Source organism: Poecilia formosa, unplaced genomic scaffold (genome assembly GCF_000485575.1).
Source record: "Poecilia formosa unplaced genomic scaffold, Poecilia_formosa-5.1.2 Scaffold27, whole genome shotgun sequence".
NCBI classification, from domain to species: domain Eukaryota; kingdom Metazoa; phylum Chordata; class Actinopteri; order Cyprinodontiformes; family Poeciliidae; genus Poecilia; species Poecilia formosa.
Genome location: NW_006799966.1, coordinates 427,044 through 452,110, shown reverse-complemented (window position 1 = coordinate 452,110; position 25,067 = coordinate 427,044). Strand labels below are relative to the sequence as shown.

The window sequence follows — 25,067 nt, the reverse complement described above, 5'->3', positions numbered from 1 at the left end:
AAACCAAAGGCTGCTGGAGTAGCTTTCACTTTTAGAACCAATACTTGATGCCATTTCTAAAATGCATAAAATATATATATATATATATAAGCTCAACTCCCTTAGGTTGTTAAATATTTCACAAATCTTACTGAACATCAAAGATTTATAGAAACGGTAAGCAGAGCAGTTTTGAATTCAAATCAGAATTAGACTTTTAGGGCTTAACAGAAACTGAACTGATGTCTAGAAAGTTCTTGTCTTGGGAACATTTTCCAAATCTCAGGAGTGACGGGGGGGAGTTGGGGAGAGACTTTCATGCACACCCACTTTACGCAATATTGCCAGGGAGGATTTTTGCCTTCTAACCTCGTCTCTCAGAACAACTTCTGAAGGTGGCCAAGTTTGACATTTTAAAAGAATCTGTTGCAACTTCTCCGTCTTAATGTTATTTACAATACATTTGTTTATCTGCAGTTTCTTGGCATCTACAGTAGGGGGAAAAACGGAAGCTCTTATTGTGTTGGAATACCCACCAAAAGTATTCACTCCTAAACTTTTCTCATTGTCACACTTTATGCTCAGGATCTCTTTAAGAACACAAGTGGAGAATAATTGTAGAGTGGAGATAACAAAACATGGGTTTTTGATTGTTGAAAAAATGAGACAATTTTGTTGCAACACGGTGAAGCTCCATCTTCCCATCAGCTCAGACCAACATCTATGTCCCTGCACAAGAAAAGCAGCCCCACAGGATGTTGTTGCCAGCGCCATGTTTGAAAATGATGTCCTGGATGACTTTGGCACACATGGAGCAAAAATGTAGTTTTGGTTTTATGTGAACAGAGCACACGTTTGCTGCTGCTGTTTAAACAGGATTTCTTATGGCTTTTCTTTTGCCCATCTTCAACAAAAGCCACATTTGTGGAGAGCACTGCTAATGGTTGCCATGTCAACACATCCTCCCTCAGCTGTGGATTGGTGCAGCTCCTCCATTGTTTTCACAGGCCTCTCTGCTGCTTCTCGGATTGTTTCCTTTGCCTGATCCTTGAAATTAAACAGCTGACAACTAATTTTATGTAGGGGGGAAATTATAGAAAATCGTGCTTACCAATTTTCAGATTAATTCCCTAAAATTTGAAATTTACGTACGATCTTCCTTCCACTTCACAAATATGCACAACTTTGTTTCAATCTGTCATTTGAAATGTTGTACAATTAAGTTCCCTGAAACTGCTTTTATGCATTTTATTGGTAAACAACAATTCACTATAGATACAAAAGTTCATTGTAACAATCAATATATTAGATACAAACCCTGCCTCATGAGCTCAGGTGTCTTTCTGTTAGTGGCTTGCAATGGAACAGCTTCTTAAATGAACATATTACTGGGAGTGTTCCCACAACAACGCAGCATAATAATCTGCAGCATCCCAGCAAGTCAGTGTAAAATAAGGTTTCATCATTCTGTCCAGTCTGGGCGTCTGATGGCGAGCGTCTCAGCTGCGTTCTGGCTAACTTCTGGCCGCCGGCGAGTACAAGTAGATGGCACTGTAGGTGGAAAGAACCTCCCCGGAGTTGGTCGAGGCCAGCTGGCCTCCGATCCTCACCAGACTGACACGGTCTCCTTTCCTCAGTGGTAGAATCAGACTGAAGGACACGGTTCCTCCGCAGGCGCAGTAGGCGCTGTCCGAGGCCCTGGTTGAGCTCCTGAGTCTGTGTACGCTGCGGTTTGAAACGGAGAGCAAGGCATCTATCCACTCGCCCTGCTTTGCAGTCAGCAAGCCTGAAATCAAGTATCGGCCCTTGTGCGGAACAGTAAACACTCCTACAGGCAAGAAAAAAACATGTAAGATTAGAGTGATGCTGTTGAATAATCATAAATACGCTGTTATGTGTTGTGGACGGTCCCTGTATAAAGACCAGCACATCTCAACACTTTATACATTCGCTGTAAAAAAAAAAAAAAAGACAAACTAACCTTCTGTGTCATTGTTTGACACTAAAACAGGATACATTGTTCCTGTTTTGAGTTGGCTGGGATTAGAATAGAATACATAAACGGTTTTTGTCTCTCATTGTGGAATCATGAGGTCTGCAGATTTTTACATGTTGTTCTGGGGTTTCTTTTGACCCGTTGGATGAGTCACTGATTTGTTCTTGGAGTAACCTGGGTAGGGCGGACATTTCTGAGAAGGTTCACCTAAGTTCGGGGATAATGGCTCTCGCTGTGGTCGTCTGGAGTTCCAAAATGTTAGCAAAAGCCTTGCAACCCTGTCGTAACCAGCAGATGCCAATGAATTAGTTCCTCTGCTCCTCAATTTCTTTTGGCCTGAGCATTGTCTTTTGCTTTCTAAGATGTCTTTGTGCCGGTACTGGCAAATAAAAGATCTTTGAAGTTGTTGCAGCATGACAAAGTTAGAAAATGTTCAAGAGGCATCAAGACTTTTCCGAGACAATGAAGACGTGGTGATAGTTTTTCTTTTGGACATTTTACAAGAATTTGATTTATGAACAACCAAGAATCCTGAGGTGAAAGTGAACGTGGGTTTGTACCTGTGTGGGGGTTGTAGTGTCCTCCATCGTTGACTAGCACCTTGTTAAAGCGAATGACGGCAGCATTTCCAATGAAGGTTGGGCTCTGTGTGAGGCCGGCAGAGAAGGAGAACTGGTCTGCAGAGACGCTGCTGTTCACTGAATGTAGATCAGGAAGAGTGACACAGGGCTTACATGTTGCTACATAAAACTGATCATAAACTTACAACAAGTCCCAATATCAGGGATCGATATTAAACTCTGAAAACAAATGCCACAATTTTTTATGTTTTTTTTTTTTTTTTTTAAATAGGAAGGTAGTTTGAGGAAAGATTACCTGGCGATTCTGACACACGTGGATTCAACGGGCTCAGAGGCGCCTTTGGTGTTACTGTAGCTACAAAGTAAAACATTGTGGTCAAAATGTTATCCTAAGTGCCAAAAACTTGAAAACGGGCATCTTTACTTTCACTGATGTTTTATTTATATTTCTTCTCCCTTCGACATCAATGTGTAAAGTTCAATTGCACAGCAAGCTGAGAATGATCTGCAGTAATAATTTAAATAAAACCAGTTATCAGAGCCAGTTTAAAACTTTGTAGCGGGCGCCTGCAGACGACTTAAAACCCTTCACAATCTGCCCACACCTTCTTGGGAGAAACACATCCAGTTCCCACTCCCTCGCACGTCCAGGCTACAAATTATTCACAGCTTTGTTCCAGCTTTTTTTTTCTTTTTTTTTTTTTTTTCATTTTTGCTCTGATGTAAAAGAAAAGCTGCAGATGCATGCACTGTAACAGCTATCATACCTTGTTGGCTGGTTGGCTCAGGCTTGGAAGGCGTAGACTGCAGAGGAGGATAGCCTGGAGGAGACAGATGACAAACACATTATGTTTTATCACCAACTGAAGACAGAGATGAGTTAGGGGTGCTTCTGCCAGAAGTAGTTTGGTTGTATGTCTAAATATCATACCAGAGATGGTAGAAAAAGTAAAACAGCATTCACAACACTTGCAAATATTTCATATTTTGTCACTTTACAATTATGGACCTTGATGCTATTTCATCTGGGTTTTACATCACAAACCAATTAAAAATAATTCAAATAAAGTTAAAAATGAGTCTCAGAGTAATGCAGAAAACTCTGTGACGACAAACTACCACTGCACATGATCCTGAATACAAAACCTTCACTGTGGAGTAGGCCAGTGGCGACATTATATTTGCTTCCATCAAGTGGAAAATTGCAAGAGTTCATATAAAGATGGAACTATGCTGAAGATTAACTACCAGACACAGGGCAATCCAGAAAAAAAAAGCTACAGTGAAATGGTGTAGATAAGAGTCTAGTCAAGAGTTAGATTGCCCAATCAACAATCTTAAAGCTTTATGTTCACAGACGATACACATCCAGTCTGACTGAGCTTGAGCTATTTGCAAAGATAAATGGCTAAAACTGCATACCGCAAACAATTTGCAGCTGTTCCAGCAGAGCTTTGACGTCCGGCCGAACAAATGCATGCTACACATTTCAGTTTTATTTGTAGGAAATGTTGAAAACTCAATCCTTTCTTCCTTTCATTCATGTCAGTTTCCAATAAAAACTAGCAAAGTGTGTGGCTGTATTGTAACAAAATGTGAAAACGTTAAAGAGGTATGGAAACATGTCAAATATTCTAATCTTTGGATTCTCTGTTTCAGACTTTTGATAATCAGTGTTTAGCAGTTGTCTATGTTTTCTAACCTGTGGGGTGAAGTTAGGAAAAAAAAATATTAATCAAAATTAAAACATATATGTAATGTCTAAAGTTTGCTGAGTTTCTAATCCTGGTGAGTTTTATCTAAAAAAAAAAAAAAAGAATTTGGATGTTTTATTATTTTAACCATGCTGGAGATTAACTCTGTGTAATCTAGAAGAACAATCCCCGCCGCCCCCAAATAAACATAAAACTACAAGTGAAACACAAGAAATGTCATTTCTGAAAATAAGTTTTGTCTCTTGGGTTAAGGTTCTGAAGCTCACTGGCAGTACATGACTTGATCTCCCACACAATAAAGTACAATTATAACTGATGTAGGCTGTTCTCTACTCTTTACTGCCAAACAAGATAAAGGTGAGAACAGAGCCTTTTTTTTTTCTTTGTTATTTAAACTTCGTCCATGCAATGCATTTAATTAACTTCAGAACCAAGTCTGTTTCCTTTTGTTGTTTGCTATTTTATTGGATTTGGCCAGCACTGACATGCCCTGGGCAAGCTGTAAGAACAATTAATGGGGATGACAGAACATCTAATGCAAATTTATACAGCTAAAGCCTTTTATGTGTTATGCATGTCAGGCCCGGAAGAAATAAACAAACCCAATGTAACTCTGAACTCAGGAGTAAAGCCTGTGGATGGAGTAGAAGATCAAATTCAACAGAGGTTTTTACTTATTATTTGGTAGGTTTTTAATCATGTACACTTGTGCTAGATTTAGATTTTTTTTCCTATCCACCTTTTTCCTACCTAAAACTTAAAAAAAACTATAATCTAAAAAAAACGTGCCTGATCTTGTATATACCTTCTTTACCCTACATATGATACAAGCATTCATATTACCAGATGTACTGACAGAGGAGATCAAACAGAACATTTAAGATTAGTCGCCACTCTTTATGAAGTCAAACAAAAAGCAACAATACTTGACAAATGGTGACATGGTGTGATGATTTAGAAAAATGTAATATGTTTATGCCAATATTTAGATTTCTACTGACGTGTGAAAATATGACTTATTGGTACGTTGTGTGTTTAAAACAATCCAGAAAGTAAAAAGGATTGTTCAACTCACCTTTTCACATGCAATGACATGAGCCAAGCAGAAACCACTAATCAGTGACTACAGAAGTAGCATCTTATTTTATTACGGGTGAGTTTGGTGGTTGGTAAGGTGTATCAGGGTGGTTGCAACTTTGTGAATACGCCTTGATCATTCTAACCTAAAAGGAAACATTTTAACTTGTATTCATTGCAGGATTATGATGCTGCCTCATGCTGCTTAATGCAGACCCTCTGTCTACACAACAAAGATTCACTCACCTCGGTGTGCTGACTGCTTAATGTGATCGAAACAGCTGGGTGGTGCAAAATATATTCCTAACAATTCACCTGATATTTATTTGACCAAACTGTGGCACTGATAGATTGTGTTCAAACCATCTAAGCTTCAGCCTGAAATGGTCAGGTGATCATTGAAAAACAAACAAACAAAAACAAAGACAGTACTGTCACAATAAGCCTAACTTTAACCCCAGCAGAGCTCACCTGGCGCTCCAGCAAACCCTTGGACGGGTTTGCTCAATGAGTCCTCGGCTCCTCTGCGCACATTGAGTCGTCGGATGTATCCCGGGGGTCCGGCCTCTCCCGTTTCCACCACAGGCCTTACAGGAACCAGAGGCAGCGTCGGCAAGCGGGGATGCTGGGGATTCAGCGGCTGGTTTGGCTTGCTGATCCTGATCGCGTGTTTGTTGCCCTGTGCAGGCTGGTTGGAGCCCGAGGACGGTGGAGGGATGACGACGGGGATGTGGATCTGTTTGATTCGGGCTCTGCTCTGAGAAGTGTCAGGTAAAGAAGAGGGGCGATCTGGTCTCAGTGTCATTCCTTGGAGAACAAAAGAGCAGAAAAAGTGAAGTTCACTTGCACACAGAACAGAAAGCGTTTCCGTAGAAATCAGTTCAAAGGCAGAGGAACAAAATAGGAATCCTTCAGAATCTCCCTGGACATGTCTCCTATCCTATGAATCTTCAAAAGAAAAGTTTCTATTTAGTTGACATACTGAGTTTTACCTATCGCTGCACCTCTCAGTCACATTACCCTTCATGAAAGCAGGCACTGAAAAATGTTCTAAGCAAGGAGATTCATGTGAAGAAGGAGACGACATCACTGCCTCCTAGATCTCCTGAAGGAATAGAGGGACATCACAAAAGTGTCGTCTGAAGTGAAAGCAAGCAGTGAGTGTCCTGAGGAAAAATTACTCTGAATATCTCTTTACTGATTCAGCTGTTTCGAACAGCTAGAGGCCAGAGAGACTTTTTCTCTCAGTGCAGTTACAATAAATTGTTCTGTTTGGTGCTTTTTGCAAAGAGCAAAGGAGTGATGTTGATTATATTGAGAATAGATAAAGTAATGGCATTCAGTGAGCTAGAAATATTAAAATATCACGCATCGGTCAAGCTCTTCTGTTTCTTACATGCAATATAACAAAGGCTTCAGCATGGAGAAAATATTATTGCGTAGCTGGAGTCACAAAGGCCACTTTCTACATCGAGCCACATGCTTCTGGTAATCAGCAGTCTGCTGACACACAGAAACCATCTGATAGCTTATGCAAGAAGCTCATTCATGTTGATAACAAGACAAACTGGCAAATCTTATGGCTAAAAGAGCACGTACTGCAGTACCAAATACTTCTGTATTCTGAATTTTTATCATCAGACAGCGATAACCTCACAAAACACACACACAAAAAAAAAAAAACAAACAGCAAACACGTTAAAGGATTAATTAATTTACTTGGAAAGAAGCTCTCCAACTAATGTAGCCTGAAATGAAAATGTAATTTGCCTATAATAGCTACTTGTGTCGCCCTGGCCAGTAGCAGCTGTTGTTGCCATTAGTGGGAATGAGCCTTTTACATCTCTGCAGATAAATGTCGGCCCAGGCTTCTTTGAAGAATAATAAAAAAAAAAAAAAATCCACAAAAAATATGATGTGACCTCTTTAAAGCTGCCAATAACAGAAAGACATCCCTGAAGCATTTAGGTGTTCTTTTTACCCTCCTGTCAAATTACTCAGGCAAATTGTCTCAATCTGTGCTTTCCAGCCAGCCAGCGTGCCTCACCGCTCCGGATCAAGCAACACGCTAAGGAGCTCAAGATGTTGACATTCACAGCTAACACCAACTCCTAAAACCTACTGCATCCAAAGTACCTGCTGGCACGCTTAGTTACACCCATAATAAACGTATATAAACAGCATTAAAGTAAGCTAATCTTTCATTGCAGTAGCATACTGTCACCTTGCAGTGATTTTAGACAGATGCAAATACTTAGTCCATGTAAAGAGTGGGGCAGGGATGATAAGAAATTATGAAATGATTATATTTTATAAAAAGACTTGCATTACAACCCTTGACACTGTTAACGATTCCTACAAAATAAATGGAACCAAAGCTTTATGGTAAACGTTTTGTCAATCAAAATGATGAGAAATGTTTAACTACCAGTCGTTAATTAGTAATATTACCTGGTGCTGTTTTTTTATTGTTGTTTTTTTTTTACATACATTAAATCAATGATTTGAACAAATATTTAAATAGGATTTGTTAAAAAAAATTGTAATCACAAAAGTTATGGAGCTACAGTCATGCATTCATGACTGTAGAAAGTCGTTTCACAGCAGTTAGTGGGATTTAAGTGTAACAACAGTCAACAACAGCTGCCTTTAAAGACTGTAACATTCTTAATGGATGCCTTACACCGGAAATAAAAGCATGTTTTTGCATAATCATCGTTAAAGATGAACGCTTTTCCATCACTTGGTCTGGGCAAGAATTTTAAATTTAGAAACAGTCTCCACCGTCCACGCTCTACATCAATGAAATCTTGCAACGATACACTGTATTTGCGGAACACAGAGGGTCTTCTCCAAATAGTTCCCAGGTGGTTCTGTGTAACCAACCATCTGGCTTGAGATTAGTTTTAAATCAGTTTTGAATTTCACAGAGTGTGTCTTTGCTTTGTCTGGAACGTGATCTGTACAAACAGACCCAAATGTGCCGTTTGAGGCTCGGTTTTACTGTAGTTGATCATTCACTGCAGTCAAGCTCAAATTAATTTAGTAAAAAAAAACAGACAAAACAGCCAATTATTTTTAATAACAGATTAAGTTCCAGTGCCTTGCAAAAGTACCGCTGTCACTGTTTCACAAATTGTCATATTGCAATCACAAAAATTCTGTTTAATAGGATTTTTTTTTTTTTTTTTTTTTTAGATAGACCAACACAAACAGTGAATGATTGTGAAAAGGGGAGTAAATTTATATATGGTCTTCAAATTTTAAATGTTTTTTAGAATTAAAATTTTTAAAAGTGTCCTCTGAAATCATGTTTAGCCGACTTTTCTTCGATACCCCAAAAGTAATTTTCCTTCAGAAGTCAAATACAAAGTAGAGGTGTATTTTTGTTCTCATTATATATTCAGCTATTCTGTGAAAGCTTAAAATGTAATGAGGAAAGAACATCATTAGGACCAGGGGGAATAATTACCAACATTCAAAAATTATGAAGACAAAGCCATCCAGCTAGATTGACATCTTGGCCACAGGAGCATTAATCAAAGATGCATCCAGTGGTAGCTTTGGAGGAGCTGCTTAGAGCCACTGCTCATGAGGGCTGTCAGTTATGCACTTAAATTCAACTTTGATCTATATGTACAGTGTGGCATAGATAACACCTATGGCAAACAAAAAAAAAACAAAAAAAACAAAAACAAAATAAAAAAAAAAACACAAAAAAATGTACCATGTAAAGTTAGCCAAAAGTTAGGTAGGAAACATAGCAAACACCCAGAAAATACACTCTAGTTAGAGAAGACAAAACATGGACTTTTTGGAGTGTGAAGCGTACATTTTTGTGTATTTTTGAAAGCTATCATTACACATAACAGGGAATGTGGTATTCCCATTGTAACACAACGTGATTATAGAATAATACAGTGGGAATGGAGTAAGTGTGAGGTTTGTTTGAGGAGAATGGATATGGCTAAATACAGGCTAATTCTGAAAGAAAATCTGTTAGAGGCCAAATAGTTGAGACTTGGGCACAGGTTCACCTTTCAACAGGACAAAAAGAAAAAAAAAAAAAAAAAGACATGTCATGGTTCAGAACAAAACATATGCATGTGCTAGAAAGGCAAATCTAAGGCCCAGACTTAGATACAATTGAAAATTGATGTTAGCAGACGCTCTCAACCATATGTGCAAAGCTGGTAGAAACAAGACTTGCAGCTGTAACTGCAGTAAAACATGATACTAAATGCTGAGTCAAGGGGGCTGGATTCACGTGTACATAAGACTTTTCACTTCAGCTGTCATAGATTTAAATTGAGGCTATAGATAAAGAAATCTTTTTCATAATATTTTAGATATTTGTCATTTTGGACTCTTATGGGTAAAGGATAATCTCTCTAAATAAATATTTGTATCAAATTCTGTAATTTTTTTCCCTTCCTCTCTCAGATATGTTCAAATAACTCAAACGGACACAGGTGATTTCATTGTAAATTCAGCCAGAGATCAATCGTAGAGTATCAAAACTATGTTATACTGCAGCCTGCCAGGTTCTCTTTTATTACCAAATGAAAAATCATCAACCGCCAATAAATTCTCCCCTCTTCCCTCAAATGTTACCACAAACTACTCAGAAGCCACATGTATAATCAGAAATAAATTAAGCTCAGCAATCATGTTGCTCTGAGATAATCAGAAATCTCTTCCTCATTTCCTCCCCGTGCCTCCTTCAGAATACCGACTGCCAGAGTGCATATTTCCCATGAGCTCTCAGTCTGTTTTTTTCTCGCTGAGGGGGCAACCGCAGAGTTAGAAAAAAAAGAGAGAAAAAAAAAACTCACACACATAGAGAGAGAGAGGCTCAACAGTTTCAAATACATCGACAAGCATCCCCAGAACCAGATGTTAACATTCAGGGGCGAGACGGGGTGTGGGGGGTGGGAGATGGATGGTTTCGTCACTTGCGCCTCCTCAGAATTAGGTGGCAGCTTGTGAGACTGCAGCAGTGCGTAAAAGCAACAAGGACTATTGCATTAGATAGACTGATCACGCAATGGAAAACGGTCTCGAGGATCTGGGCATAGAGCAGGGCGTGGCGCTTACAGAAATACAATGAGGCATCACTCACAGTCCAGAGTGCGTGTTTCTATTTCTTATTCCAATTTCTCGCTGTGCACATGGACATAATTTCATCCTCCACCCCTTGTTTTCCAGCAATGTCACTAATGACGGCAAGCTTTAATTGTGTACTGTCTCCTATGGTGTGTGCGTTTCTCCTCTGAAGACTTCCAGATGGGCTCCTGGGTCAGACATGGAAACACCTCACCTCCCAGCTTTAGATACCTCACCAGGGAAACACTTGCTGTCAAAGAGCTCCTCAAAATTCTGGTAGCGCCTAAATATATACAGGACATGTGTGCGTGTGTGTGTGTGTGTGTGTGTGTGTGTGTGTGTCACAGGGGGGTTGTCAAATACAATTTTCCATTCTTTCCCAACAGACACCCTTTGACTTCAAAGAGCCTTTAATGTCTCGCACTTCTTGTACTTCCTCATCACAGCAGACACAATCTTTTTGCCTGTCTGTCCAATAAAAAGCTAGAGTGATCAATTGCTAAGCATTGATCCACAAAATCAAAGCCTTTATTTTATCCCTGCTTTTCTTTTTGGGGTTTCTGATGGCCTCCTCTGTCAATATACTCTTACGGCACAAAGTGGAGGGAGCGGCAAAAGAGAAGTCCTCTAGCGCTGCTGGAAGGACAAATTGAAAGGAAAAAGGGTTCAGACAGAGGCTGTGGTGAGACAGTAAAGAGAGACCCAAAGAAAGAGATAAGTGCTTTTAAAAAAAGAAGCTGATTGAGGATCAAACATGTCCAAAAAGGTTGATTCGTCACTTTGTAAAACTAGAGAAACTGACTAAAATGCACGGTTGCACGGTGAAATGTCTCGGATTATTTCAGAATACCTTCAATGTTCAAATATTTACTGCGCCTTGCAAAAATATGTTACTACTAAAAAACCTTTATTTTACGTGATACATCAGTGTCAAGAAGTTATTTGTTTAGCGGACGGAAAACAATTTTAACTTTTTTTTTTTTTTTACAGCTTTGAAATGTGGTATGTTCAACCCCATTTACTCTAACATCTCTAAATAAAGTTGACATGTGCTTTGATATAATATTAACAAATGCTTCCTATTTAATGTAAATGAGATTTTGTTATTTTACAAAGAATGACCAAAGAATCTCTACATGTACAATAATGATAAAAGCAACATCAGATGTAATTGGAACAAAAAGAGGTAAAATTATTGACGCAAGAGGGATTTTTGTATGATTTTTTTCCTGATTTCTTAAAAATAAATAATTTTCTTTCAGTTCACAATTAAGAATTAGGCTCTACTGTGAGTAAGCCTATCACATAAAATCCCAAGTACCGTTCTTCCAATTTCCCAAAATCTCAATCCTCTTGATTTTAGTGGTTGTAAAGTAACAAAATCCTGTACCATTTAAAGGATGTGAACACTTTTGCAAAGCACTGTAAATGCAGAAAGAGGCCCTTTTGGTAAACCTCAAGGAAGAGGAAAACACTAAACGACTCAAGTTGTCAGAGCAGAATTAAACAGCTGCAGCTGCAGCAGTGCCAACATTTTGCAACTTAAGTCACAGAGTTCCATCCAGCAGTCACACTGTGACGGAGCAAGGCTATTCTCGTTAATCTTTTAGTTATGTATTACAACGCTTCGACTGTTCTAAGCCTCCTCGAGGTTTTCATATGAGCGCGTGGAGAATGAGCTCAAATACTGAGAGGAAACCAACACCACACCCTGAGAGCTGGGAGATTTTGCGGATATTTTATCTCTGTTCAAACTTTGTCCTTTCCAAGCTTGAGGAAACCACTAAGTTTTGAACCACACATTGCACTGCACTGTTTTTTGAACAAGAAACAGATAATTACACTCAAAGGACTTGTGCAAGTTTTATTTTCTTAGGTATGTTAAGAAACAGTGCCAGAGGTTAGATGTCAACAGAGCTAATATGTTTTGGCTCGATACTCCAGAATTGCCCAAGGCACGGTAAACAAGTTCAGATGGTGAAAACATTTTTTCACTTTCTCAAAGTTCAGGATGCTGCCCAAAGAACAATACTAGTATAATTTCAGTGTTTGATTAAAATGCCATTGTAACATAGTATTAACATAAAAGTTAAAACAAAAACATTTAAAAGAACATCCAGTTATTCCAACTGTTGACCAAATGTAACATGCTGATTTTAGATGTTTTGAATAGCATTATTTTATTTACTAAAGAAAAAAAATATAGATTGATCACCTGTTAAAGTTAATCTGTTGTGCATAATATAATACATTTTGTTCTACGTTTTACAAATTAGTAAAAAAAAGTTGATATTAGTTGGCAAATTAGTTGACTATGTGCTCTGGTAGAAAGCTTCCAGTTATCTGCTTAACAATTTGAAAGCTGTGTTTCCAATATGAGTGTGTTGAAAATGCACCTGCAGGCATTAGTGGTGGACATATGTCACTTAGTTGTGTTGTGGTATTAAGTGAACTTACGTCATTATGAGGATTAAAGGTGTGCTTCCAATAAAACTTTGGTATGTGTTGAATATGCACATACAGGCATTAGTGGTGGATATGTGTCACTTAGTTGTTTTGTGGTATTAAGTGAATTCATGTCATGAGGATTAAAGGGTAAAAAACAATTATGATGGACTATGACACACTCAGAGAGATTACTAGTCTCCATTTTTGGGTTGTTAAAACAGAAGTGTTGATGCTATGGAAAGGATCACTGGGTGTAACACCATGGAGTGTCTCCTGCCACCCAGCTGGAGCCAGAGTGGGTTGTTTGCTAGAAAATAATAATAGGCTTATTTTTTTTTTTTTTAATTTTCATGACTGTGACCGGTTCTATCCTTTGCAAAAATCAGGGTGTGAACAAGAGATCAAAAGAAAAAAAAAACACACTCTCTTTCCCAGCATAAACTTTCCAATATGTGTTTGTCGTGTCACTCCATGGGAGCCAAAAAATTGCCATAAACTTGAAAAGTTGAAACCCAAAAGGTTGGAAAAGATCTGCTACACATGGAAGTAAAACAATGAGGATTTATTGGTATTGGGTCAAGTTTACACTCCCCACATTCAAATTGGAAATATATATAAAACCAGCTGAAGCAATGGAAGACAGACCTGCCAAAGTAGAAAGTGCCATCATTTTATCACCATTAATGAGAACAAATATGACAGCAAATATTTAAGCACAGTTTAATTTGTGAGAAAGTTCTGACACCAACATAACAATCAGTTGCTTTCTGATGTCTGTTTGAGATGCAGGACACAGTTTAATTTTTTTAAATATCACTTTTAAGAAGCTTTGAAAGTTTCGATAATATCTGACACCTACTTCCTTTCTTTGAATATATTCATCTGTTACAATGTCTGTTAAAATACATATTTTTAAAACTCTATAGTTTACTTTTTATTTTAATGACAGTGCTCTGACCTGTAACCAGTCACGCTGCCCATATAATACAATATATAATTTTTCTACTATATAGCTTTTATGTCATAAATAGAAAAAGAAAATTGCAGTCAGCTTCTTTACACTGAACTAATTCAAATATAGTGCAGGGTTTGTTAATATTGGGTAAAAATATCTTATCCATGTCATTTCAGCATATTACATGCAGTTGTGTGCTGAAATATTTCTTGGCCACAACCAGTTACCAGGCAACAAGTTGACAGAAAGTTGCTGTTAATTTATCTTGGAGCTCCAGAGGTCAGAGGTTTGCTACATTTAGACAGAGCAGAGCCTCTGTTTGCCAATCATTTGGCTAATTTAAGATGGTCTACTACTGCAGTGTAAAACAGGTTATGTTGTGTCAAATGCAAACATTCAGCTTTAAGCATAGTTTTAGCCAGTCACACTGAGCACAAGAGGGGAAAGAAATCTTCAAATTATTTTAATGTGTGATGTGATCCTTGGTCTCTAAGGCAGTCTGTTCAGTAATGTTCTCTAAGAAACTTCTAAAAGCCCTTCACTAATAAGGCAATCTGATTTATTTGAGAGTATCATAGGAAAGGAATATGAATACAAATGCCCAACACACTTATCAGACTTTTACTTTTTCCATTTTAGAAAAAAAAGATGTACTATTTTACTTCCATCTTAACATTATGAACTACTAAAATATATATATATATATATTTTTTTTTTTTTTTTGGGGGGGGGAGCGGAGGGGGTTCCTTAAAGAGAAACTGAGAAAAAGGTTCAAGCTGTGTGAGTACGTTTGCCACTGTTACTTTTAAGAATATGACCTAGAAGGAGCTGATCTTGTTTGACCTCTCACAGCTAATCAGATGAAGTGTGTGGAGTTTGGATCAAATATCTCAGAAAGCTGCAGAGGTTATGAAATCGAATCAGTTTCAGCAGCCATCTGTAGCTGGCAAAAACTAGAAAGGAATATAAACCTCTTTAATGCTACCTTTACACTACAAACATGCATCCGTCTGCCACACTTCTTTTCCTCAGCTCACCGTCAAGTTATTGTTTTGGCCGATGGTGTAATAAAGGGAGGCACCGATGATATGGGCCCCAGTTGTGACATCACATCTCAGGGTAGTTGAAGCATCTGGTCTGGGGCGTGGAGCCCTGCTTCTCCTCATTCTCTTAAGACTGACTTCAGCAGTGAGTGAGTCAGGGCTCTTAATGAGGACCAGATTCCACGCATCAGACTGAGATCACCCTACGAGAATCTCTGGAGGTTGGTATGTGGGAATGTGTTAGGAGAAAAAGAGCAGGAAGGGAGGTTTAATGTGTGTTTGTATGTACTGGAAGAATCGGAACTGAGGTTAAGGTCTAAAGTGCTGTGGTATGAGTAAAAAAAAAAAGCTTCATCATGTTGGAAAAAAAAAAGAAACCTTGCCAACTATTCCCAACTTTTCATTGAAGAGATAGAGAGGATAGAGCAGACTGCTCGTGCACTCAGACTGTAGCAGGAGGGGAAAGAAATCAATAGTAGTGAAAACTACATCCTTCTATTCATCCACCTCTTTTCCTATAATAAAACAAATGAATTCAAACCAACACAAGTCACAGGAAGTCTGGCCTCTCCTTTATGCTGTCAGGACATATTGAATGACACAGTCAAGGCGAACACAGGAGGCCCAATGAACTCATGCCCTCCTGTTATGGGAAATACCCTGCAGCCATTCACGAGATCTGATCACTTCCTTCTCCAGTGCTGCATTTAAACCAGGCAAAGCAGAATGCATTACATGGAGGATTATCTTGAGGAAAGATTTGCGCTTACACAGACGTTAATCACACTTAATAAATCTAAATGCTGGGTGTAAAAAGAGGAAGCTGAAAAAGACTGCTATTCTAGATAAAACTGTTCACTTTATTTGATTCATTTCTGGCTTGACTGCACTAATGGGGGTGTTTACTGTGCACTTCACCATTAATGTTTGTTCAAGAGACAAAAATGGGTCATAATCTCAAGCCAATTACTGTCATCATATCATATCAACTGGCTAATGAGGCAAACAAACCACGTGTAATATTTTTTCTTGCCAGTAGTAGATGAATACACAGGTTTTGTATTGTCTTACTAAAATTTTAACTATTTTAGTAAAACCATTTTACATCTGTCATTTAGTTCCTAAACGATTACCGTATATAGTTAAAGTTGTGGTATGCATTTTGCATAAAATGTCCCTATTTATATCCAGGAGGCATCTTGTTGGATATGCATAGCTCGTATCTATGGTGACAAGAAGTTAAATGGTCTTTCTCTCTGTTAGTACTATACGAATAATGTAAATCTGTCTTCATAATTAACAGCATGCTTTTTAAAAAAACTTATCTGAAAAAACCTTTTATTTATTTAAGAGTTCAAAGTTTGAATTTATTGTGAAATTTCTCAAATCTACAAAGGGTCCAAATTATATACACTCAAATATTTACGCATATCTCCACTAATACTTGAATAAATGTTGCTTGGGAAGTTGCAAAGAAACCACATGGCCTAGTTTCGGCTACATATTTGCCCACTGTCCTTATCAGAACTGGTAGAGCTTATTTAAAGTGGTTGGTATGTTTGAAGGGACAAACCATTAAAGCAGAGGTTTTCAACCCTGGTCCTCAAGGCACACTGACCTGTGTGTTTTAGATGTTTTCCTACCTCAACACACCCCATTCAGATGACTACAACTCAGCAAAAGCCTATTAATCAGCCATCAATTGAAATCACATGTGTTGAAGCCGAAAAATGCCTAAAACATGCAGGGCAGTGTGCCTTGAGAACCAAGATTTTTTTTAAAATCACTGCTTTAAAGCATAGTTCATAAATGTCCAACAGGGTTAAGGTCAGAGACACTATTAGATAAAGATTAGATAAAGAGTACTATTAGTCAGCTTCATTCATTCCAAATCTGGTTTTGATGGTGTGTTTGGAATCAATGTCCTTGAATCCCTCCAACCCAAGACCTCAGATAAGCAAATATTTATTGGGATGTTCACGGACAACTATCATGAACTACCAAGGCTCAGTACTGCAGTAATGTTGCTGGTGATCCAAGAAAGACTCTCAATTATAAGGCATCAAATTAAGAAGTCCGATTTGTTTTAAGTCATGTTTGACATACACAGCACTTTTTTACCAACTGAAGGAAATATAGTTGTTTGATTGTGCTATAAAATGGCTCATAGTATGATAAGCATGGACCACAGTTACCCACCAATACCGGGAGTCCACTGTATTTAGTTAAAGTATTCACTGTCTTAGGTCTATGGTTGGCCCTAGCTGTAACACCAAAATCACCCACTCATTGTTCATACTGCTTGTCCTTGTAGGATTGCAAAGATCACTATCTGAAGTGACTGAATATAGTGACCTTGAGAGGTCACCATCAAAGTACTATACACAGACACACACCACAAATATCCGTACATGCACACACACCTGCACAGTGACCTAACCTGACAGTCATCTGTTTTGTATGTTGAACATGCAAACTTCATACAAAAAGACCTGAGGCAACACTATTACCAATACAGCTGTTCCACTGTGAAGTTGGTAAATGTATGTAGCGATACATTTACATTTAACAGTATTTCAAAATCAATCAATCAACCAACTATACATAAAAACAATAAATCATACCACCTTACTAAACTTTCACAAAGATAATTTTGATTGGCACTAAAATTGATATATTGAACTTTTTTTTTGTCAGAATTCCTTTAATGAAAATCCTAAATAATACCAGAGATGCTATTAAAAAAACGTCTTACCTGGTTCTTTAGCAGCAACATCCTTCAAAACATGCTTAGTTATCATGGACATCTGTGCCTGGAGCTTCCGCAAGGAATTCGACAGCGAGGTGATTTCTGCTCCGTGATTTCCACAAGTTGCGTTCATCCTTTGGACACAGTTCTGCAGGCCCCCAACATGTTGCTCCAGTCCATTTTTCAATTCTCTGATATTAACAGAAACTCCATCCAACCTCCCACAAATATTTTCGAGCCGGCTTACACGTCCACCTATAGCTGAGATCCCATCAGTATTTTGCCTACAATTGTTCAGTTCAGAAGATACCTGTGTGTTAAGTGTATCAAGTCTGTTCTTCAGCTCTTGTATCTGACGGCTGGTAACATCAACAGAAGCTAAGTTGGGCTGTAATGGCATTCCGTGGCCAGTCACTTCTGCATTACAGCACGTTGAGCTTATACGTTGGATATCCTGGTTGGATTTACTCATGGAGTCAGTTAGACCGGTAACTGCACCAGCCAAAGCAAGAACATTATCCTGGAGATTTATCAGTCCCTTTTGGAAATCCTCTGTGGTCTTTACTTGTCTCTCATTTCCAACTGGCTGACTTTTAAAGAGGTTCTCCAGTTGCTTGAGCTTCTCTGTGTTGGAACTAACATCTGCGTGAAGAACATCCAAGTCATTCCTGTAACGATTCAGGTCCGTCACAATGTTTTCTACACGGCCGGGCATGGGTGCAATTCTACCTTGATCAGTTGTAATTTTAGAGCCCGAACATCCAGCAGAGCACAAGTCTTCAACAGCCTTGACTTTCTGATTCAACCCCTTCAGAAGGAGTTTGTTATTGTTGACCTCTGTCTCGAGGGCACCTGATGAGTGGCCAGACACTCTTGGGAAGGAGTTGTTGCTCATTTCCACCAGGATGTTTGTGAACTGGTCCTCAGCCGTCATCAGGCGCTGATCCAGCAGTTGCCGGAGTGCTTCCACTTCATCTGCAATTATCCGTGTTAGCTTATCTTCAATGTAGAAACAATGAGTTTCTGCATTTTGTTCAGTAATATTCACACGAGCCTCCAGCTCTTGAATTAGTACACCTAAATCACCAATTTCCTGAAGGGAAGATAAGTGGCCTAGTTCGTTGTCAAAACGGACGTTAAGGATTCGATGAGCCTCTGCTATGCGATCAATTTCGCGCCATATGTCTTTATGGTCATTGTTGTCCTTCTGTTCAGATGGTCCTGTCTGTCTTGAAGTCTGCACAGGTCCATCCGAGGCAGCCATGTTCAAACGTATTGTTCGGATCTCTTTTCTCAGGTCAGCCTCTTTGCTCTCCAGAAGCTTGCTCAACTTGACACCAACTTGGTCGTGGCCGTCTTCACAAGTCTTTTGCACCGCCGAGATCTTGTCATCACAAAGGTTCTGTAACTTGACCATTTGTTCCTCCACATTCTCATCCAGCTCCTTCTTCAGTTTTTCAATTTTTCCATCAACATAGGTTTGTATGCCTTCAAAATCAACTATGGCTGTAGTCTGAGACTGAGAGGCATCCATTAAGACACGTATCTGTCCCTCGTGACTTAATGTGATTCCCCTTAGATCTTCCAAAGCTTCATCCTTGTTTCGCAGAGCATTGTCAATATCATCTAAGCGAGCTTCAATTTTCTCAAGGGTTTTCTCTCCACCAATCCCTCCCCTGGTCGCCTGATGCCCATCTATCACCACTGGAGTTTCCTCTGCATTGCTGCTAGTTTCCGGAGGACGCATGTTGTTCAGGAGTGTCTCCAGCATCTTTTTTGTGTCATCCTGAAGGTCTGTGCGGAGGTTGGCAGCTAATCCTGTTAGAGTGGATTGAAGATCCAAGACCGTCTGGGACAGACGCTGAACTTCACGTTCGAGAAAACGCACCTTATCCGTGACGCCATGTTGAGTCTCATAATGTGGAGTCTCCCTCCTCTCAGCCCCTATAATCATGTTATAATGTTATAAAAATATAATCAATCAAAAAGTGCATCATTGCCTATGTTCTCTATAAAAATATCAATAAATAAACATATTTCTTGAGGTTTTTTTTTTCAAGGTGGAACAGAAAATACATTTCTTACTCTGTGTGTGTCTGGGTGAGTATCCAGGATTTGGGTGGAGGTAAGACGATGCTCCCTGCACCGTTTGCCGATCTGTGGGTGGCTTTAAATCCTTACAGTTTGGACCTCGGTACTCAGGACAGCATTTCCACTCTAACTGAGTAACTGTTCTGAAGGCAATCTTGTACGTGGGTCTAAACCGTGTTTGGTATCTGCAATGCAAAGGAAAATCATAAACATGTTTAGCATTTTGAGATGTCAACATCAAAATGAGACTATCTGCATTTTCTTTAGAAAAAACCTTCACTCCATTTTACATGCGTGGCTACACGCAACTGAGTTATAGGAGCCCTCGACGTCCAACTTCTCCGTTCAGAATCCTGAATTCAGGGGGAATCCTTGATATATTTCCAAATGAAAACTTAGACTTATGAGTACAAGCAGAACTCCTTCCCATGTTAAGGATGTTTTGCAATTCAAATAATAAAATCTGTTGCTATTATTGATTTTCTTGGAAACATTTATCCCCTATGCGACCTTCCATTTTGCATTTGTTGAAAAACTACCTTTTCCAGGCCAAATAAATGTTCCCAAGTAAAATACTGGATGATATCACTTCTCTGCAGGCCGGGGTCATGTCACGCAAGAACATCTGGAAAAATTATGTTTGGAAAAATTCTTCATCTCCTCCCAGCACTTACTTATAAGAATGATCTAGGTAGCAGAAAAAAATGAAAACCTGTGCGGCAACATCAATTCATAGTTTGCCCCTGGTCATCAATGTGAGGTCAAATCTCATTTTAGCTGAAGATAAATTGAAGCTCTCTTGCTGCTTTGTGCAGACACTTGTGGCCCAGTGACTTAACAGTGATCAGCTTCCAGGAAGCATTTCCACATCACAGGGCCTCGCTGCATCTCTTTGTGTAAATGGATCACAAAGCCAAACCACAGACTGCATGTGCTTTGAACTGAAAAATGATTCACAAAACATAATATCATGAAGTTGTGACACAACATCTTCCAGGAAATCATCCCAACGACTGCTTGTGTTTACTGGTAGAGATTTTTTTTTTTTTTATTGCCAGTACCATGAGTAGTGGTATTTATTGATTTGTACATAAAAGTCTTGCCTTGAATCACAGTTTTGTCGATTTAAATGAATTATTGTTCTGAAATTATGTATTTATTGGGAATTAGGATTTTCATTTCAAACCACAGGAATAAACTGGGTGCCCTGTTGCAAATGAAAATGAAAGCGGTCCATCTATAGTACACAAAATAGATTATTAAAGATATTGAGTCTAACTGAATATAGCAGACTAATCCTCTTTTCCTCACAACAGCCACAATAAAATACTGAATTATATTGTCATGGAAAATCTTGAATTGATAAATCAGCAAACGTGAAACAGCTGCTGACAAATATTAGACTAAAAAAAAAACAGATATGCAAAAATATAAACCCACTGAGTTTCATGATGCATAAATCCAAGGAATATAAGAAGATACTGGACAAAGCTTTAAACATTACTTCAAATGTTTAATGCTGGTTTTATGCTGTTGGGATAGTAGCTGGGCAGTTTTAACTAAACACTGGGTCAATATGTGTGACCCAGTTGATTTGAGTAGAGAAAAGATTGGAAGGAGCCTTTTTATTCCTCAAAACTTGCCAATTTGAACTTCACAATGTCACTGTGGTAATCATCAGGTCAGACATCACTTTACCTCATCCACAGGATGAAATAGGATGTGGTAACAGGGTAAAGTTAAGTTCTGTGCTATTGCTAAACCAAAGGCCTTAGTCCACATTAAAGAACTAAATTCTTAATACTGTTTTCCTTTCTTTTTCATGGTCTTTCTTTTTCAAACATTTTACACTAGCCTTTAAAGGTATGGGATTATTTAGCTTTCCAGGAACATGGTGCCATTTTATAGCACAATTAAGCAACTATGATACCTTAGTTTGTTAGAAAAATGCCATATCAAATTAGACTTAAACGAAATTTGACTTTGTAATATGACGCCTTGAAATTGGGCCTCTGTCTCTTTAAGAAGCTCCTACTCTTTCAGACATTCCTTCAGCACATTATCATAACAATACTTTTCATTGTGCCATTTTTAACTATCTTCAGGAACGTTTCTGGACTGAAAAGTAGTTTGTTTGATAAGCTCAACAGATGTGCAGTTCCACCAGTCAACTTATGCCAGTCAACGAGTAAATGGCATAGTTTAGTTTGAATCTAACCTTAACTTGCGACTTTGTCACTTATCTGTATCTACAAAAGCTAGCTACATCCCCCACATGTCTTCTTGCATTCCTGGTTGGGCTTTTTTAGGGGGGGAGGGATGCCATGCATGCTTGGTCTTATCAACTTGCTTTGTTGTTTTTCACTTTGTTTTTAGTTAGCAAACGTGAATATTTCTACCTCTAGCTGATTCTCAACGAAGCATTTTGATTCCAATGTTCCTTTTTGCATCTAAAAAAATTCACATTCACTCTCAACCCCCACTTCTCTGCTCCCTGGATGCTCACGTCACTTGTTGCTGGCAATCGGGCTGGTAGGCCGGGCAGGGGGCCACCACAGGCTCCTGGAAGCTCGCCCCATTCCCCTGCACCACGCAGCTCACGTTCCTCTGCACCACATAGGCGCACCAGTTCCTGTGGATGGAGGTGTATAGAAGTTAGAGATACTGCTTCAAGAAAGCAACATAATTAGTACCACATGTTTAAGGTATTTCTCCTGAAAGGTCCCTCCCCTTTCAGCTATTTATCATGAACGTGTTCTATATTCTACCTAATATATCACGAAACGTTTGCTCTCTTGCTGATGAGAAACAGGAGTAATCTGCGGCGTTCCAGCGTTTATCTAGCTCTTATCGCCTATTTTGAAACAGTGGAGCCACATTTAGGAGCAGCCTGATAAAACTGCAGTAGTGAAAGGCAACAGTTTGACCGTAAGAGGCAGGAAATCTTCTCAGACCTGGTGTCAGTCAGAAGTTTGAAACTTATCGCATTTTTATTGGCTTGGAGCTACGCAGAAAATGAACACCTTTTTTTTTTTTTCTCTTTAAACCTCCATTATATGACATGTCTGAAATATACAAGGTAGCTCAACACATTCGTCTTAAAAGCGTAGAAAAACACGCCACTCACCTATTTCTGTGTCTGTGGACCTCTCCGGTGTGCGCAGACCCGTGGAATAAGTCATAATAAGACGGGGACCCGTAGGTGAAGTGAAAGTTTAGGATCAGGGTAAAAACAGTCCACCGCCAGTCCATTTCTCGGTGCCAATTTTTCTTATTTAACAAACCTGCTAACATATGCATTTTTTGTTTTGTTTTGTTTTACTTAAAAATAAAGTAGGCGATACCCTGTCATCATTGTCCGCTGCGTGGCCAAAACCTAAAGTTGCATTGCAGCTGAACTCCAAAAAGTGAACTTTGGGGAAGTCCGCAGTCACTGCAACTCCGTGGGAGTGACGTTCAGGGACTACACCCTCCTCCCAAGAAACTCACCCAGATTTCTCTGACACTTTTAATACTTTGCTCGGCTTTAATTACGTTATTCTTTTAAGTCGTCTTAAAGCGTGGGCTGATTGTTTTAGGGGACACCTTGATCGCTGCCACCTCGGAGACAGTTATCAGCCAATAACTCACACCTCACTGATGAATAACATGGTAATGTGCTTAGGAGTTGAAAGAGGTGCGTGTTCTGCTGGTGCTAATGATATTCATAGCCAGGGATAACAGTAGTAATTTACATTCCGTTTGCCCCCTTCCTAGTACGTTTTGTGATATGCGTGTTGCAGCTCATTGGTGCCAATTAAATTTTTAAAACAAATTTTAGCCAATTTGCAGATTTCTTAACGTGCACTGAGTGGGAAAGTGGATATACAAGGGCTGCAGCTCACAGCACTCAGGGCACCGATACACTGCCAGTGTTTTATCACTGTTCCAAAGTGTGAGCTTCCACAGACACTGTGATGCCGTGAAACTGTATTCGTGAAAAGGGTACAGTGCTTAAAATTATTTTACAATATATTTCATTGCCATTTTACACAAAGGACCTACAGGGTAATGCATAATTATTATGATTGAAATTGTATTTGTCCATCTTTGATTCATCCAATAGCCAATCTTTTTCACATGACTTGTAAATATTGTATTAGAGAACAAGACTCCAAACTTTGACCATCTAAAAAACAAATTAGAGAGACAGGAGTGCAAACCTACCAAGACATGAACATTCACCTAAAATGGCCGGTAGGCTAAGGGATGTTTACTCAGAGAAGCAGCCAAGGCACCCATTGCAATTCTGGAGGGGCTCTTGTGTTTCACTGCTCAGCTGAAGGCAATCTATCAAAAGGACAACTATTAGTTGAGTAATCTAGAAGAGTAGCAAGAAGAACGCTAATGCTGAAAAAAAATGACAAAAGAAGTCCTGCTTGAAGCCAACCACAAGCCATGTAGGGAGTACAGCAAATATGCCGCAAAATGTGCTGTGGTGTTTTTTGTGGCAGACCTGCACATGACCCCAAGCACATAATTTTCCATGGTGCTGGCAGCATCATGCTTGTGTGGATGATTTACTTTAGTAGAGCCAGGAAATGCAATGCAGTATTTTGTGACAATTCTTACAAACAAAACCAGTTAGTTACCACCAGAGCTAACGGTTCAAAGATGCCCAACATTAGGTTTCCAGAGCTGCAACTTTTAGATGAATCCCTGCTTTGTTGGAGAAGGGATACGTCTGAAAGTTGCAGCAGAGTTGCTCCCAATAACTGGACGTGGGCACCCCTGATTTTGATCAAAGCCTGTTAGAGTGGCGTAGCCAAAATCTGGGATTAAATTCAGTTTAGAAAACTTAACTTTATGGGGAAAAACAGCATAGTTTAAATGTGCAAAGCTGGTAGAGACACACTCCCAAAGGACTTGCAAATGTAATTATAGCCACCAAAGACAAAGTACTGATTCAATGGTCTGAATACAAATGTGCACTGCAGTTTTTATCATTTTCCTTCCCTTCACAGGTAAACATTACTCTGTGCCACCCTGTCACATAAAATCCCAATAAAACACATGGGCATTTGAAGAAACATGACAAAATGTGACAAAATGTTCAAAGGGCATAAATATTTTGGCAAGCACTGTACAAGCAGGTGGGAATTAAAAGAGAATAACTGACAGTATTTAGGGGATGTGAGGTGTGGAAACACTGAGAGGGACTGTAAATAAAGTCAGAGTGTTTGCTGGGATTCAGAAAGGATGCTGGGCAGCAGAAGAAATAGATGCAGCTCATTCCCACCCCAGGCAACCTTTTACCACCGAACATGTTCTTTTGACTGAACTGTTGT

The 25,067-nt window shown here is 39.1% G+C and overlaps 1 protein-coding gene across 2 annotated transcripts; it reads right to left on the bottom strand.

Annotated features, from left to right (window-relative positions):
• Positions 1 to 1,212: 1,212 nt before the first annotated feature.
• Positions 1,213 to 23,172, bottom strand: emilin2a (elastin microfibril interfacer 2a). 2 transcript variants are annotated; one of them, XM_007548526.2, is made up of 9 exons: positions 22,868 to 23,172; positions 22,247 to 22,372; positions 19,735 to 19,925; positions 17,656 to 19,593; positions 5,820 to 6,155; positions 3,324 to 3,377; positions 2,852 to 2,911; positions 2,536 to 2,679; positions 1,213 to 1,807 (listed from the first exon to the last, which is right to left on the bottom strand). In XM_007548526.2, exons 1-9 carry the CDS (start codon positions 23,038 to 23,040, stop codon positions 1,494 to 1,496), a joined length of 3,336 nt encoding a protein of 1,111 aa, XP_007548588.1. In that variant the 5' UTR covers positions 23,041 to 23,172; the 3' UTR covers positions 1,213 to 1,493. The 2 variants fall into 2 exon arrangements, with proteins under 2 accessions (XP_007548588.1, XP_016525147.1); XM_016669661.1 differs by having other exon boundaries at positions 2,536 to 2,673.
• Positions 23,173 to 25,067: the final 1,895 nt, after the last annotated feature.

Bases quoted from the DNA above. Each gene is read 5' to 3' on its own strand.
- emilin2a (XM_007548526.2), bottom strand. From the start codon at position 23,040: ATGCATATGTTAGCAGGTTTGTTAAATAAGAAAAATTGGCACCGAGAA. The intron at 19,926-22,246 runs GTGAGCATCCAG...TTTGCATTGCAG, and splicing joins GATTGCCAGCAACAAGTGAC to ATACCAAACACGGTTTAGAC. The intron at 19,594-19,734 runs GTAAGAAATGTA...ACATGATTATAG, and splicing joins CTCACCCAGACACACACAGA to GGGCTGAGAGGAGGGAGACT.